The sequence below is a fragment of the Malania oleifera genome, chromosome 13 (assembly GCF_029873635.1).
Source record: "Malania oleifera isolate guangnan ecotype guangnan chromosome 13, ASM2987363v1, whole genome shotgun sequence".
NCBI lineage: Eukaryota > Viridiplantae > Streptophyta > Magnoliopsida > Santalales > Ximeniaceae > Malania > Malania oleifera.
The window spans coordinates 5,024,740-5,040,868 of NC_080429.1; the positions used below are offsets into that span (position 1 = coordinate 5,024,740).

The following is a 16,129-nucleotide window of genomic DNA, read 5'->3' on the forward strand; positions in this document are numbered from 1 at the left end:
TAGTTGTTCATCATATTAGATAAATATCTATTGTGCATCACATAAGTTTCTACTAATTATTTAAATTATCAATCAAACATGCGAGACCCTATGTATTTTGTTCTCATAAACACGTAGGTGGAAAGTTATTTTTTTTTTTTAAAAATTAATCTTAAAGAGGATGAAAAATTAGGAGGGTGTTTTAGGAATTAAGAAAATAGATTAAATGTAACTACAAAATTAAAAAAATTTCATTTTATTTAGCAACAAGTTAATTCAAAAAATAACATTAAAGAAGATAGAAAGTAAACCAAATCGAAGTAATTCTAAAATTCCCCCTTTAATTTCAAATTTCGAATCAAACCTCATTCCCCATTTCTATTATTCAATTTTCCAATCAAATCCCATTCCCAATTTTAATTATTCAAATTTCAAATTAGGCCCCCCACACAGATTGGTGTACGTATCGTAGTTCTCAATTCTCATACACATTGGTGGAAAGTTACTTTACAATTCAAAAAATAAAAATAAAGATGGAAACTTAGGATTATTTTTGGAATAAAAAATTAAAATTAATTGTAAATTTAGAGAGTTTTCTTTATTTAGCAATAGATTAACTTTTACCAAATTAAATTGAGGTAGTTAATAAATTGAGAACTATCTTTCGCTTTGACGTGGCACTTAAAAATCTAGAGGGGATATTTATGAGAGTATTATTCGCAGCATTTTCCTCTTTAATTATACAAATTTCAAATAGAAACCCTCCATACCTAGTGTACAATATTCTCAAACATATATTGATGGAAAGTTATTTTTATTTTTAAAAATAATTATAGGTCTCATTTAAAACTTGAAAACTTATCAAGTAAAGAAAACGAAAATATTAAGGAATTCACATTTTTATATTTGATTAACAAAAAAATTAAAAATATATCAAATTTAATAACATAATTTTGATTTTACATATCATTAATATTTAGTTTTTTTTTTAATTCTTAATTATATTAGAATAAATTTTTATTTTTAGTATTAGAAAATATAATGAAAAATTAATTCTCTTATTTTCCTTTTTTTTCCTTTTCCCCATCAAAATCTATGTTCTAAACAAACCATTTGGATCAAAGATTTTGGTGCTGATAGGAAAGGAAAGAAAAATGAGGGAAACTTTTTTTTTTATTGTATTTTTCTTTTTATATGAAATACTAGTGAAAATAAAAGTTTATTCTAATATGATTAAAAATGAAGAAAAATTAACTATGAATGATGTATAAAATCAATTTTTTATCAATTGATTTGACATATTTTTAATTATTATTTTTTTTTTCAATTTCCTTGATAACAAACATGAGAAATTAAATTCCTTTGTTTTTCTTTCCTACACTCAAAAACCCATATTTGAGGGACATACAAACTTGAAAGAGGATAGTTAAATAGACAGTATAGAAATTTAAAAAATCAAATAAAAAATAATTAAAAATAGCAATTTGTTTCCATTTGCAATCAATTTAATTTTTTTTTTCAAATCCCAAAAATAATCTTTCATTATTTTTCATCACTGAAAAACTGCAGGCTCCTAGTTTCTATTAAACTAGACAAGAGCACGTATAGACTTCCTAACTTTTACTTTCTAAATTTCCAAAAACAATTATAGAAAAGATGGAAAGCTAGAAGAGAATTTTAAGAATATGAAAGATTAGATTAAAAAAACTTTAAAATTGGGAAATTCCATTTCTACTAGTAATATAATTTTTAATCTAAAAAAAATATTTCAAGGATCCTCTTTTATTTGTAACATATTATGTTTAACCATGGTATTGTCACAAACAAAAATAATATTACACCAATTCCATAATTTTTTTTTTACAAAAATGTTTAATTAGTATTACATTTATCATCAAATTAAAGTCAAAAAACCACTTATACAAATTTTAACAACCATCTAAATCATATATGAAGTTTAAACTACTTTTCTTATTTATATAAAAAATATTATTCTTCAAAATAATAATAATTATTATTATTTTTGTCAAAAGAACAAATAAAATGTGAGTTGTTAAGGTCGATATCATACATATACAGCTGATCCATAAATCAACACAAATGTTCAGTTGGCTTAGTAGTACATTGTTAGTATCTATTTTCTCGTATCCCAAAACATCCTTATAAAAGTTTTCATAGAAGAAAAATACTAACAATAAAGGAAAAATCTGCATGAACTGGACTTCATAATTCCAGTAACAGAAACAGATAAACTTCATTCTTCACAGCAAATTCCACATACTGTAATCTTATAGCTAGATTAACTAAATTGAATTTACAAGTGCAAGCAAAACAAAACCCAGTCAGATGATGTCGTAGAGGAGTGCAAAATATCTGAATCAGGAGGTAGGCACCAGAGACCTGCCAACAATATAATCAGCAGATGAATTACTTGAAACATGGTGGCTATTTCTATTTTTTGAGTCTAAAAGAAATTGAAATGAATTGGGTCATTTTTAGGCATCAAGAAGAAAATGAAACAATAAACATCTCTCCATCTCTCAAGCAAACAACAGTAGAGGGCGATCGAACAAAAGTTATGACAATATCTACAAAATTCTCGTATCTACTAACTCAGGTACAACAACAGCACTAACAATAAAGCCACTGCCTTAACTTCACACACAAAAAACACGTGCGGATCATTCTAATAATTTGTGAAAGAGCAGCCTCGTGTTTCTATAACTTTTGGTGGAAGCATTTGGAAGAAGTTTTGGAATATGGACATTAAATTTGAACATAAATATTTCAGAGATCAGCACAACATTCACTGCTGGAGCTAAAAGAAGAATACAAAGCTCATAGTCAAGTGGCCATCAAGTCCTTCAAATAACTGGAAATCATCAGAAAGAAATGCAAGGTTAATATAGAAAGAAACCTGACCCAACTGAATTGATTGTCATTGGGTCCTAGCTGCAAACCTTCTGATCTTCCCATACTTGAGAGGCATATGCATTCATTCTTAACATCTCTAACTGAGTGGAAGTGATGTGCCCATTGATGACCTTGATGCAGGACTCAAAAAACCATTGCCAACATGAAATCACTACTAGGGTTAGCAGGTACTGCCTGCTGCACTCCTGTCCGTATTACAATATTAGCAAGGAATGATGCTGGGAGCTTCAAGGAAATAAACATCTGAAAGTATGAGCATTCACCAAAAGCACTTCAATCCTTGTTACCACAATTTTAAATTGTAAGGGAGGAGGAGGAGGAGAGGGTGCTGCCAGGGGGTATGGGGGGTGGGTGGATTGGGGGAAATGTCTTTATAAAATCATGATATGACATGATGGGACAAACAATGTTATAGTTCTGCTTTTTTTCCCCTATGGAGATCCAAATAAAATATAGGGATTTGTTGAAATCTAAATGAAAATAAATTGGCTTGATAGACAAGATATAACTGCTAATGTTATAGACCTCCTATGGGGATGGAATAAGGTGTGGCTCCTAGGAGTTTGATAAATGCTTGGAAAGGGAAGATTCACTGCACAAGTCTTCTAAGCCACATTGGGGAGGGGAGGGTATGACATTCTCATACTTTGCTCTTCTTCTGGGGAGGCTGCTTCTGTTATTTTAATTTGTAAATTCGGGGCAAGTTTCACCCTCATTAAGAGAGTGTACTGTTTTATTTGTAATATGTTCATGTCCTTTGTTTTGACGGGACTTCAAATTCTCTCTAAGGAGTGAGAAACATATAAGGAACCAAGGGAAACAAGAAACAAGGTAACATGAATAGAAGGAATCCTCACTTATTCTTATTAGTTTGTGCCGGATGAAAGCTGTATAGTGCTGCAGGTATTCCATTAACTTGGGTGTTCCCCGGGGCTCGAAGGACCTGTAGGATAATAATTGACTAAGCTATCAAAAAATTGCGTTTCAAGTAAAAATTATAATAATTATATAATGATGCTACAGGACTATAAGTCAATAAAACCTAACCCAAAAATTCAGAAGATTAAAGGACTCCTAAACAAGAGTGCAATGGCTAAAAAAACTCATTCAGCTACGTTAAGAATGATTGGTCGCCTGTCATCTTCTATTTTCACTTTTCCAAATAATTATAAAATGTCACTTTGTTTTTTAGTTATGGCATAGGAAAGTTGCAAAACATCTTTTTATTGTATTCCAAGTTTAAAAACTAGGAAGCATTGTGGCATTTTTGTAATTCTTTGGCCCTCTTAACCTTCAACAAGAATCAAAAGTCAACAAGAACCAACGAATTGCAACTACCAAGAATCAAGGCAACACCTAAATAATTAAGAATTAAGATTTCAGTCAGTAGTCCAACTTTAGTCCTGAGCACAGAGCCCTCAAATGGAGCAATGCTCTACTCTATGAGTCTATGACATCTTCGACGAGGTTTTAAGAGGCTTGCCAATTAGTATGGATTCTACTTTTATTTCAGAGTTGCTATTAGAAGGAAGAAGCACTTTAATTCCCTTATACAAACATAAAATTCAACAACATTTGAGAACAACTAAGCCGCTGCATTAAAAAATTCTATGATTTTGTATCTTCCACATTGCAAATGGTTGGCAAAAAAGGGTACTGACATGCAGCCAATTATTGAGATACGACCATCCAAATATGTTTTTTGGGACTTCAGAAAAATTTCACCTAATTGGATTATTCCACTTATTTGTTCAACAACGTTAGTCCTGTCTTGAATACAAATCTGAGTTAATATGCACAAATATTGGATATTATACAATGTGCTAGCACATACGTAAAAATAAAAATTCCAATTGTACTACCAAATCATTTTATGTTTAAACATGGTGCAAGTCATATGGAAAGAACTTACTAGACACAGGATGATTGATATTCTGCGTATGATCCAATGGAACATTTTGTGAGTTCTGCCGGGAGCAATAAGTCACTAATGATTGATTGATCCTTCTAATGTGCTGCTTGGTAATGAACATCTTAGTGTCCTTGCGAAATTTGGCATATTTTTCTTTCAATCTATCCCAAACTAAATAAAGTAACAAACAAAAAAATAGGAATGACGGATATTAGAATTGGTGGGTAAACTAGTGTTAGTGCAAAGAACTTACAAGTCCCAAGCTTAGACCCCATCTTCCACTTGTAAATATTGTATTATATTATATTATATATATATATATATATATATATATATAGGCATGCGTATAAGTTTAAAGATGTTTCAATTATGGAAAAATTCACCGAGGTTCTGTTTGAGAGTATGGATTTTAGGTCTTGAATTTGGATTCTTATGAATTTTGAAAAAAAAATTTAATATTTTATAGTGCATTTTATTAAAACTCCAAATTCACAAAATCTAAACTTCCAAACACAATTAAGTACCAATGCATAAGGAGCAGGACAAATGATCTTGAAAGTTAAATAATCGATGGCAGTGTATTGTTTTTTTTTTAGATAACAAAAGAAAGTATATTAGATAGAAAGAATAGAAGGTACAAAGTGGGGACAAGGAGTTCACCAAACAAAAAATCAATGGTAATGTATGACTTCCCAGACCACAAGAAGTTTAGGGTCGGGAGACCAAAATAGGTTGGTTAATAATTGCCATTAGTTTCCATTTTAAAAGGAAGCCAATGCAAATGAACTGATTCTGCTTCCCAGTTACCAAGAGCACAGTTCCAAAGTGGAAATACTCTCCCTGTTGTTAATAAAAAGGCACAAACAATTCTAGATTATATGTATGGTGCAAGTCATATGGAAAGAACTTACTATCCGCAGGATCAAAGGTATTCTTTGTATGATCCAATGGAACATTTTGTGAGTTCATCAGGTTGCGATGGTTCTCAAGTAATTCATTGAATGTACAAATTTGCACCATCAACATTAACTTCAGCTTGTAGACCTCGAAAAGTTCAGCATTATCTTTTTCCAGTTGCTCCCAATCTAAATAAAATAAGAAACCAAAAAATATTAGAGGTGGGGGGTGAAGAAATTGTTTTAGTGCAAAAACTTACAAGCCCCAAGTTTAGACACCTTCCTGCACTAGTACATTTTTTTGGGGACTACTAGAGTAGTTTTTTCATTTAAGATCACAACAATTAAAAAAAAAATGTAATCAACCCAATGGTATTTATGTTTGAAGGAAAGAAAACAAGCTAATTCTGATGGGATGCCATTCAATGCTGATTGTGAGTTTGTGACGGCGGCTTGTTTGTGGATGAGGTATGGGAACAATATGGATATGTTTCAGAGATATTTCTCATGTGCCAGCAACTCTGCTCAACAGTTTGGAAGATGAATATTTTCAAGTCTGATGTTATGGGTAAACAGCAGCAAGTTGTTGATCAGAACGGGGATGATATTCTGCCTACCCTTGTTTTGTTAGAAGAGTTGTTTTAGTGGGATATTTTTGTCCTTAAGACATTATTATTATTAATATAGAAGAGGCCAGATCTGGAGCTGTACGTAGACTCCAGGAAACTGCCGCCCAATATTTCCCCTTCTTCCTTTTCTTCGCCTCCTCTCCTGCATCTCTAACTTCAAACATGGTATCAGAGCATTGATCTCTTTCAAATCTGATTTATCTGAATTGATTTTGATACTCTATTTCTCTTATTTTATCTTATCCTCCCCTAATCAGTCCTCAAAACTGATTTTTGGTCGGTTTGAGAGTCGTTTAAGGACACCCTTACTCTTTGTTAGGTTGTGCAGCATCCTTGGTAAGAAGCCCTGTGTTTTCATGGCGATTAGTTATATTCTATTTCTAGTATGTAGCTGTTGCTGTTCCTCTGTTCCATGGGCTGCTATTAGTTTGTACTCTGGATATGGTTTGCTGATGATGCTGTTTTGATGCCATCTGTTCGTTTTTATTGCTTAAGATCTTGTACCGATTGCCTGAAGCTGCTGCCAGGTTTTTTATTAAATGCCTGCAATACTTTGCTGTGGTCTGCCCCTATTCTTTGCGGTTAAGTAACTCCTCCTAGGGTATTGTAAGCTCAGTTATAGTCATGGCTGCCTCTCGAAGTTCTTTGCTCTCTTTTTTTCCCCTTTTGAGGTTCTAAAAGTGCTATTTTGTGCTCATCTGCAGTGCTTGATTTTTCCCCAAGCTCCTTTACTCAATAATGCAGCATGGGTATTGCCTCTAACTAGTAGGAAAAGTTTTGGAGGACAAGAGTGAGGTTTGGATTGTGGTCGTGGCAACAATTTTGTGTTAGGATAAGGAGGAGTTCACATGGAAACTCTTGCATTTGCACACATTGTGGCAAGATAAATCATACTGTTGATTTCTGTTGGGATCTCTTTGGGAAACCAGCTTGAGCTAATCAGTCTACGAAAGGCAAACCTACTATTGACACTTCAAATGCATGTCACCACTGCACTTGGGAGTGAATCATCTATCGTGTACCAAGAGGAGTTTAACAATCCTTTTTGCATGATAACTGCAAACTCAGTCTTTTACATCTAGTGTTACTATGGCTGGTTCAGGTACGACCAGGCTTTTTGCCTCTTCATCCTCCTCACCTTGAGTAATAGATTATGATGCCTCCTCCCATATGACAGGTAGTCCTAATTCATTCCTTGAACCCCACTAGTTTACACTAAAAGGTTACAATTGTTGATGGTTCGATTACACTGGTTTCTAGTTGTAGCAATATTCTTTCAATTATTTCTATTCCCCCATCTTTGATATAAGTGACTAAATTTCCGTTGAACCTGCTTTCATTTAGTCAATTTACTAAGTTCAATAATTGTTTTGTGACCTTTCCATCTTATTGTGTTATTCAAGATCTCTAGAAGAAGAGGATTGGTAGAGAACTCGAGAAGGATGGCCTGTACTATTTCGATAGTGGTCATAATGGAACCAATTCTTGTCATACGAATTCCTCAATTTCTACTCATGGCATTTCTCTAGATCAATGGCACACTCTGCTGGGTCATCCATTCATTCAAAAACTACGAGAAGTTTTCTAGTGTTCTAGTTCATTTCTCGCTTTGATAGTTTTGTGTGTCAATTGGGAAAGCATATTAGGACATCTTTACCGTCTAGAATCAAACTTCGTAGTAAATCATTATTTTCTCTTCTTCATTCAGATATTTGGGGTCTGTGCAGAGTTAAGAATTTGACTGGCCTGATATATTTTGTGTCCTTTATGAACCATTTTCTCGCATAACCAGGATTTTTGTTAAAAGATACATCTGAATTTTTTAATGCATTTACTCAATTCTACCAAAAAATCAAAACTCAGTTTGGCATTGGCATTCAAATTTTTCGATCTGATAACACACTTGAATTTGTTCAAAATGAGCTTCAGTATTTTTGTTCGGCCAAAGGCATTAAGCATCATGTATGCATACCCCTTAACAGAATGGTGTAGTTGGACGAGAAAATAGGCATTTACTTGACATAGCATGGTCTCTACTCCTTCATATGCCTGTTCTTAAAACCTTTTGGACTAATGCTCTTCTTACAACCTGTTTTTTACTCAAAAAAAATGCTCTCAAGTGTTCTAGGGGGACAAATTCCCTTCTCCATTGTGTACCCAGAAACATCCACACTTTCTATTGTGCATCGTGTCTCTGGGTGCACGTGTTTTGTTCATGTTCCACATACTGGTTAGGACAAAGTCTCTACTCATGCTGTTAAATGTGTTTTCGTGGTGTACTCAAGAACTCAAAAAGGATATATAAATGTTATCATACCCACACTCATAGGAAATATGTTAGTGTCCCCCCCCCCCCCCCCAACATTGATCCTCTTGTTCTTAGCCTTGTCTGTATTGAGAAATTTCCTACTCCTCTTCCAAATTCTTCAATTACTTATCCAAGGAAACAATTGAGGGTTTATGAATGACAAAAAGCAAGCATAGACATCATTATCACCATGCCAATGCCACCTCTGCCCATCACTGGTTCGACTTCTAGTCCTGGAGATCCATTTCAGTATGATTTGGACTCGCCCATTGCTCAGTAGTCCTTAGTTGCTTTTCCTATTGCTCACTATGTTTCAATTCTTCCCCTTCTTAGTCCTACATTGGTTTGTTGGGAGCTAAACTAGCTGATACTCCTATGGATGCCAATGTGAAGTTGTTTAGGGATGTTGGATTGGACTTTGAAGACAAACATCAATATAGGCAATTGGTTGACAAGTTGTTCAACATGACTATCACTAGACCTGACATATCTTTTAAGTTGGAGTGGTGAGTTAGTATATGGAAAATCTCACACAACCACATTGGGATGTTGTTTGTAGGATTTTGTGGTATGTCAAAAGCTCTCCAGCTAGAGGTTTAATATAAGTGTAATAAGGATTGTTAGATTGTGGGATACGCTAATGCAAATTGGGTTGGATCTATTGATGATCGAAGGTCTAGTACTAGATATGTACATTTGTGGGAGGTAATCTTGTTACCTAGCGTAGCAAGAAGCAAAATATGCTGATGCAGAATATTGGGCTAGGGCTCATACCGTGAGCAAGCTTATGTGGTTGAAGTCTCTTATGTCAGAGATTAAATTCTTGATAACAAAGGCAATAAAAATTGTCAGATTTCTAGGGAATAAATTAGGAAATTCTCTTTTTGAATATCAAAAATTACTATTTCAAATTCTAGTAGTTTCAATTTCCTATTTTCTAGCCTAGAGATGCTGATTTTGTGGTGATTTGATTTGCTGATTTTGTGGCCTTCCTCTACTATTTATCATGTAATTGTGTCCTTGAAATTCAATAAGAATGGTTATTCTTCTTCTAAAAAACCCTTCATGGTATCAAAGCCTTGTGCTTTTTTTTCTATTTTGTTCTTCCTTCTAGTGATGTCGTATAAATAAGCGATGATTGGCGCCCAAAGAAATCCTACCGGCTCTTCCGGTACTTCTGAAACCATTCCGCCCAATCCCACTATTCCTCCCAAGTCTGTATCTGCTAAGTACTATTCCCATAATTCAGCCCTTTATCTCACGGTTACAAAACTCAATGGGCACAACTATATCAAGTGGGCTCAATCTGTAAAATTGGCGATTGATGGCAAAGGCAAAAAAGGGAATTTGACTAGCGAAATATTGAAACCTTCTACTAGTGACCTTGATTTAAAAAAATGGTAGTTTGGAAATTCTCTTATTATTGCTTGGCTCATCAATTCCATGGAACCTTGTTCATCGTCACGGATACGCAGCGGAAGCACACAATCACACACGAACAAATCAACAACCACTAATGCAATCACTCAATGATGAAATATACTCAGGAAGCAAACATTCAGTAATTAGAAGAATGAAAACACAACCAAAAAACACAAGATTTACGTGGCTCAGCAATTTGCCTACGTCCACAAGAGCAGCAACTTCGTTTTCACTATAAACAATGTCAAAGCTTACATTAGTGTTATAAATCAATGATTATATGCGAACCCTAAACGTACATGAACCTTAGATCCTATCTAAACAATCCCTGTAGCAATCCACGGAGGAAATCCCTTTGATTAGCCCAATCTACTAGCCCCCGATTTGAAAATATGTAACTTGCGCCGAATGTAACCGTCGACGGTTTGGAGCAGAAAGAAACACCACTGCATTCTTCCTGAAACCGTCGACGGTTAGAGCCCAAACCGTCGACGGTTATCCCCCTGCCTGCAGCCTCCTCTCATGCTCTCACTCCTCGCTTCACGTATCTTTCCTCGGTGGATGAGCTTCCACTCAAAATATGAGCCACACCCCCAACAATCTCCACCTTGGTGAATATTCACCATTTAGGAAATTCGAAAGCATAATTGCTGCTTCACCCGGGACAATAGATTTCGGCCTATCTCCCATCTAACACTTGGAGACGTTGATCAAGTCCAAGCAATGCTTGAACTTGTCCATTGTGACCGGCTTCATCAGCATATCAGCCGCATTGTCAAACGTATGAACCTTCTCAAGAAAAAGTTCCTCCGAAGCAATCAGTTCCCTGACCCTGTGATACCGCACATCAATGTGCTTCATCCTCGCATGGTATACCTAATTCTTTGCCAAGTAGATGGCACTCTGACTATCACACTGCAGTCGAACTCCACCTTACTGGACACCCAGCTCTTTGACCAACACCGTAAGCCACAACACTTCCTTGGCAGCCTCAGCCACTGCCATGTACTCCGACTCAATAGTAGACAGCCACAAGCAACTGCACCATAGACCTCCAACAAATAGGTCCTCCCACAAGGGTAAATACGTACCCGTGGTAGACCTCCTGTCATCCAGGTCTCCTACGTAATCTGCATCCACGTACCCTACTACCGACGGATCATTCTGTTGTGCACTAAACATTATGCCATATCCGGTCGTACCCCTCCAATACTTGAGAATCCACTTCACAACATCCAAGTGCTATCGACCTAGATTTGAGAAAAACTTGCTCACCACGCTAACAGCATGTGTCAGGTCTGGCCTCGTAGACACCATGGCATACATAAGACACCCCATTGCGCTAGCATAGGGGACCTTCAACGTATCCTGAATCTCATCATCCATCCTTGAGCATTGGGCGGTAGAGAACTTGAAATGACTCGCCAAAGGCGTGCTCACTAGCTTAGCATTAGCCATGCTAAACCTCTCCAACGCCTTCTCCACATAACCGCCCTGTGATAACCATAGTCTCCCTGTAGCACTATCCTTGCGAATCTCCATGCCAAGTATCCTCTTAGTTGCACCCGAGTCTTTAATGTTGAACTCTTTTCCCAACAGAGTCTTCAACCGATTTACCTCGATCATGTCTTTAGCAGCAATCAACATGTCGTCAACATACAGTAACAGAAATATGAGAGACCCATCCACAAGTTTTCTCACATAGACGCAACAATTGTACTCACACCTCCTGTAGCCAATATAGGTCATATAAACGTCAAACCTCTTGTCTCGGAGACTGCTTTAGCCTGTACAATAATTTCTTCAGTTTGTAGACTAAGTGCTTATGTCTAGGTCGGCTAAACCCTTATGGTTGTGTAAATCAACTCCTTCAGGTTACTATGGAGGAATGTCGTTTTACGTCCATCTGCTCGAGATGCATATCATGTTGTGCCACCAGCCCCAACACTACTCCGATGGAAGTGTGTTTGACCACAGGGGGAGAAGATTTCATCATAATCTACTCCCTTCCTCTGCGAGTACCCCTTTGCTACCAAGCGAGCCTTGTACTTCTCTCTTTTTCTTTCTGAAACTACTTCCTTCTTCCTGTATACCTACTTGCATCCAATCGCCCGCTTCCCAGCTGGAAGCTCCACCAAGTCCAACGTCTAGTTCTTGTGCAATGACTCCATCTCCTCCACTATAGCGCCTATCCAGTTACCCTTCTGCTGGGTGTGCGCGGCCTCTTGAAAGGTAGTAGGATCCCTGCTACTGATGACAAGCGCATGAGACACCAGATCGTCAAAACCGTACCTGGGGGGTGGCCTAACAATGTGTTTGGGTCTATCAACAGCTATGCTATGACGCGGCTACTGGTCATCCGAGCTAGAACTCCTTGTGTCATCTCCACTTTGAGTTTTCGACTCCACCTGCACCACTGGCTGATCTCTCAGGCTAGGACTCCCTACATGTCTACCCTGAGTCTCTAACTCCACCTAAATCGCATGCTCGTTGTTGCTGTGATTTTTATGCATATATTTCTCTATTTCATCCTGAGTACGTCGAAACATGGTTTTCTCATTGAAAACCACATCCATACTGATCACCACTTTATTTGCCACAAGATCCCACAACTTGAACCCTTTCACGCCTTTCTAATATCCCAGAAAAATGCACCGTCTAGACTTCTCCTCAAGCTTAGATCTCTCCTCATCGGGAATGTGCGCATAGGCTGGACACCCAAATACTCTAAGTCCAAAGTAGTCTACCTTGTCACTTGTTCACACCTCCTCAGCAACTTTCCTATTCTGTGATGCCCTTGGTGATCTGTTTACCAAGAAACATTTTATACTAACCACCTCAGCCTAGAATTTCATGGCAAGCCCAGCATGCAACCTGAGGAACCGAGCCCTTTCATTTAGGGTTTGGTTCACCCTCTCCGCCACACCATTTTGCTGCGGTGTTTGGTGTATAGTAAAATGCCTCCTTATGCCCTGCTGCTTGCAAAACTCTCTGAATCCCGAGTTTGTGTACTCAGTTCCATTGTCTGTCCTAAGGAACTTGATCTTTCTCCTGGTCTGGTTTTCCACCTTAGCTTTCCACATTTTAAACTTAACAAACGTCTCTGACTTGTGTTGCATGAAGTAAACCCAGACCTTTCGTGAGTAGTCGTCGATTAAACTCACGAAATACACATATCCCACTCGTGATGCCACTCTCACCAGTCCCCAAATGTCCGAATGAATGTAGTCCAGTACTCCCTCCGTCATATGCGTGACTGTTATGAACTGAACCCGATTCTACTTCCCAAGCACACAGTACTTGCAAAATTCCAGCTTACATGATTTTACCCCATTCAAAAGATTCCTCTTGTGAAGTTCCTTCATCCCACACTCACCCATATGCCCTAGACATATGCCACAAAATAGTACTGTCAGACTCAGATTCTACGGCTGCAACTCCACCTACAACCATGGTACTCAACAGTGTGTATATATTACTCGGCATTCTCTTCCCTTTTATCACGGTTAGAACTCCCTTGCTCACCTTCATTACCCCACCGTCAAACTTGTAACTGAACCAGTTACAATCCAAGGTGCCTAACGAAACCAGATTCTTCCTCAATTATAGTATGTGCCTCGCATCACACAACGTCCTCACCACATCGTCGTACATCCTGATTTTGACATTTTCCATCCCAATCACTTTGCACAGAGCATCATTCCCCATCGAAACGGAACCAGAACTAACCAATTTGTACGTACTAAACCAGTCCTTGTTGGGCGTTATATGATACGAACACGTTGAGTCCAAAATCCAAGAATATGTGAACTCATCTGACCCCAATGAAACCAAAAGAATGTCACAGTCACTACTTCTAAAGTCTCATTCTTCTACTACATTCGCCAATGTTGACGAACCTTCTTTGTTTTTGGCAACTCCCTTCCTCCTCTCCAGACACTCGAATTTTGTGTACCCTTTTTTCTGCACTTAAAACATCACACGTCCTTCTTCTTCTGGAACTTGGATCGAGCCCTATGGCTACTCGATCCACCCCGAAAACTACTCCCACAATCCTGATTCAACTTCATCATGAGCCCTTCAGCATGTGAACCCTCATCGCTGGCCTTCTTCTTTTGGTGGAACCCCAACAATGCACTCATGATGTCCTCCAACTCCAAGGTTTCTTTTCCCCAAGTCAGCATCGTAACCAGGTTTTCATATATAGGAGACATCGATAGGAAATTTAGTCACATCAATGCTTTGTCCTATTCCTCAAACTTCACATCAACGTGTTTCAGATCACTAATGATCTGATTGAAAGTGTTGTTATGCTGAGTCAGGTCCAAACCCTCCACCATCTTAAGCCAATAAACTTTTTGCTTAAGATATAGCTTGTTTGTAAGTGACTTGGACATGCACCGGCTTTCGAGCTTCAACCAAATCGCAGTCGGCGATTCCTCATCCAAGACATTGTACATCACGTCATTAGCCAGACAATGTCGGATAGTGGACACCGCCTTTGCTTCAAGCTCCTTCCAACTTGCTTTGTTCATGTTGTCCGACTTCTTTCCATACAAATCCTTCCATGTCCCTTGTTGCACTAGTAAATCTTTCATTCTTCGTTGCCAAAGCCCAACATTACCAATTCCATCGAACTTGTTCACATCGAAATTCATCGAAGAGACCCTAGCCGTTGTTGAACCAATTGCTCTGATACCACTTGTTCTTCTTTGTCACGGATACGCAGCAAAAGCACACAATCACGAATGAATCAACAACCACTAATGCAATCACTCGATGATGAAATATACTCAAGAAGCAAACAATTAGTAATGAGAAGAATGAAAACACAACCAAAAGACACAAGATTTACGTGGTTCGGCAATTTGCCTATGTCCATGGGAGCAGCAACTTTGTTTTCACTATGAACAATGTCAAAGCTTACATTAGGGTTACAAATCAATGATTATATGTGAACCCTAAACGTATAGGAACCTTAGATCCTATCAAAACAATCCCTTTAGCACTCCCCGGAGCAAATCCCTCCGATTAGCCTAATCTATTGGCCCCTGATTTGAAAATACGTAACTTGCACCGACTGAAACCGTTGATGGTTATCCCCTTGCCTACAGACTCCTCTCATGCTCTTGCTCCTAGCTTCACGTAGCTTTCCCTGGTGCATGCGCTTCCGCTCAAAATATAAGCCACATCCCCAACAAACCTGCCATTGGAAAACCTCGCCTATTTCTTCCCACTGCTAAAGACGTTTGGGAGGCCGTTCGGGATCTTTATTCGGACATGGAGAATTCTTCTCAAATATTTGAGTTGAAAACTCGACTCTAGAGATCCAAGAAGAATGATCGTGATGTTACTACTTATCACAACGAATTCAAAATGTTATGACAGGAACTTGATCAGTGTAATGATGTTTGGGAGAATTTGAACGACCACGCTCACCACAAGAAGAGAGGAAAACAACAGGGTTTACATGTTTTTAGCCGGCCTTAATCGGAGTTTGGACGAGGTCCGAAGCTGCAATCTCGATAGGAAGCCATTGCCCTCTATTTTGGAAGTTTTTTCTAAAGTTAGACATGAGGAGTCAAGGAAAAAAATCATGCTGCGCAACACCAAACCTGGTTTCAACCTGGAACCTGAGAACTCTGCTCTTGTGTCAAGAGGTGTTGATTCTGACAAGACAGGCGTAAGAAACCATGGTGCGAGCATTACAAAAAATCATAGCATACGAAGGAGACATATTGGAAGCTTCATGGTAACCAACAAATTGGAAGCCAAAATCCAAACGTGACAGTAATGCCTACCAAGCCACTACTAAAGACACTCAGGAGCCTTCTACCAACTTGGATGCAGTCCCTTTTACCAAGGAGCAATTAGAGCACTTGTACAAATTGTTTCAATCTCCAAAACTGTCCTTAACTCCGTCTTGTTCTTCGGTACAGAAGGGTAACTCTCTTGCTACTGCATTTTTAGGTGTTATTCCTAATTCTGTGCATTCTTGGATAATTGATTCTGGTGCAACCAATCATATGACTAGTTGCTCCAAATTATT

At 37.7% G+C, this 16,129-nt stretch overlaps 1 protein-coding gene across 11 annotated transcripts in view; it reads right to left on the reverse strand.

Annotated features, from left to right (window-relative positions):
• Window positions 1-2,047: 2,047 nt before the first annotated feature.
• LOC131145419 (uncharacterized) overlaps window positions 2,048-16,129 on the reverse strand; it is a 91,428-nt gene continuing 77,346 nt past the window's right edge. For 3 of the 11 annotated variants that reach the window (XM_058094464.1, XM_058094463.1, XM_058094465.1), the window contains 3 exons: window positions 5,737-5,910; window positions 4,826-4,996; window positions 2,048-2,379 (listed from right to left, as the gene is read on the reverse strand). In XM_058094464.1, the coding sequence (XP_057950447.1) occupies window positions 2,294-2,379; window positions 4,826-4,996; window positions 5,737-5,910 (431 nt within the window). In that variant the 3' untranslated portion in view covers window positions 2,048-2,293. Of the gene's footprint in view, window positions 2,380-2,539; window positions 2,852-2,904; window positions 3,157-3,770; window positions 3,857-4,825; window positions 4,997-5,736; window positions 5,911-16,129 lie in introns of those variants that run through there. The other 8 variants (XR_009134148.1, XR_009134149.1, XR_009134150.1 and 5 more) reach the window with 6 other exon arrangements.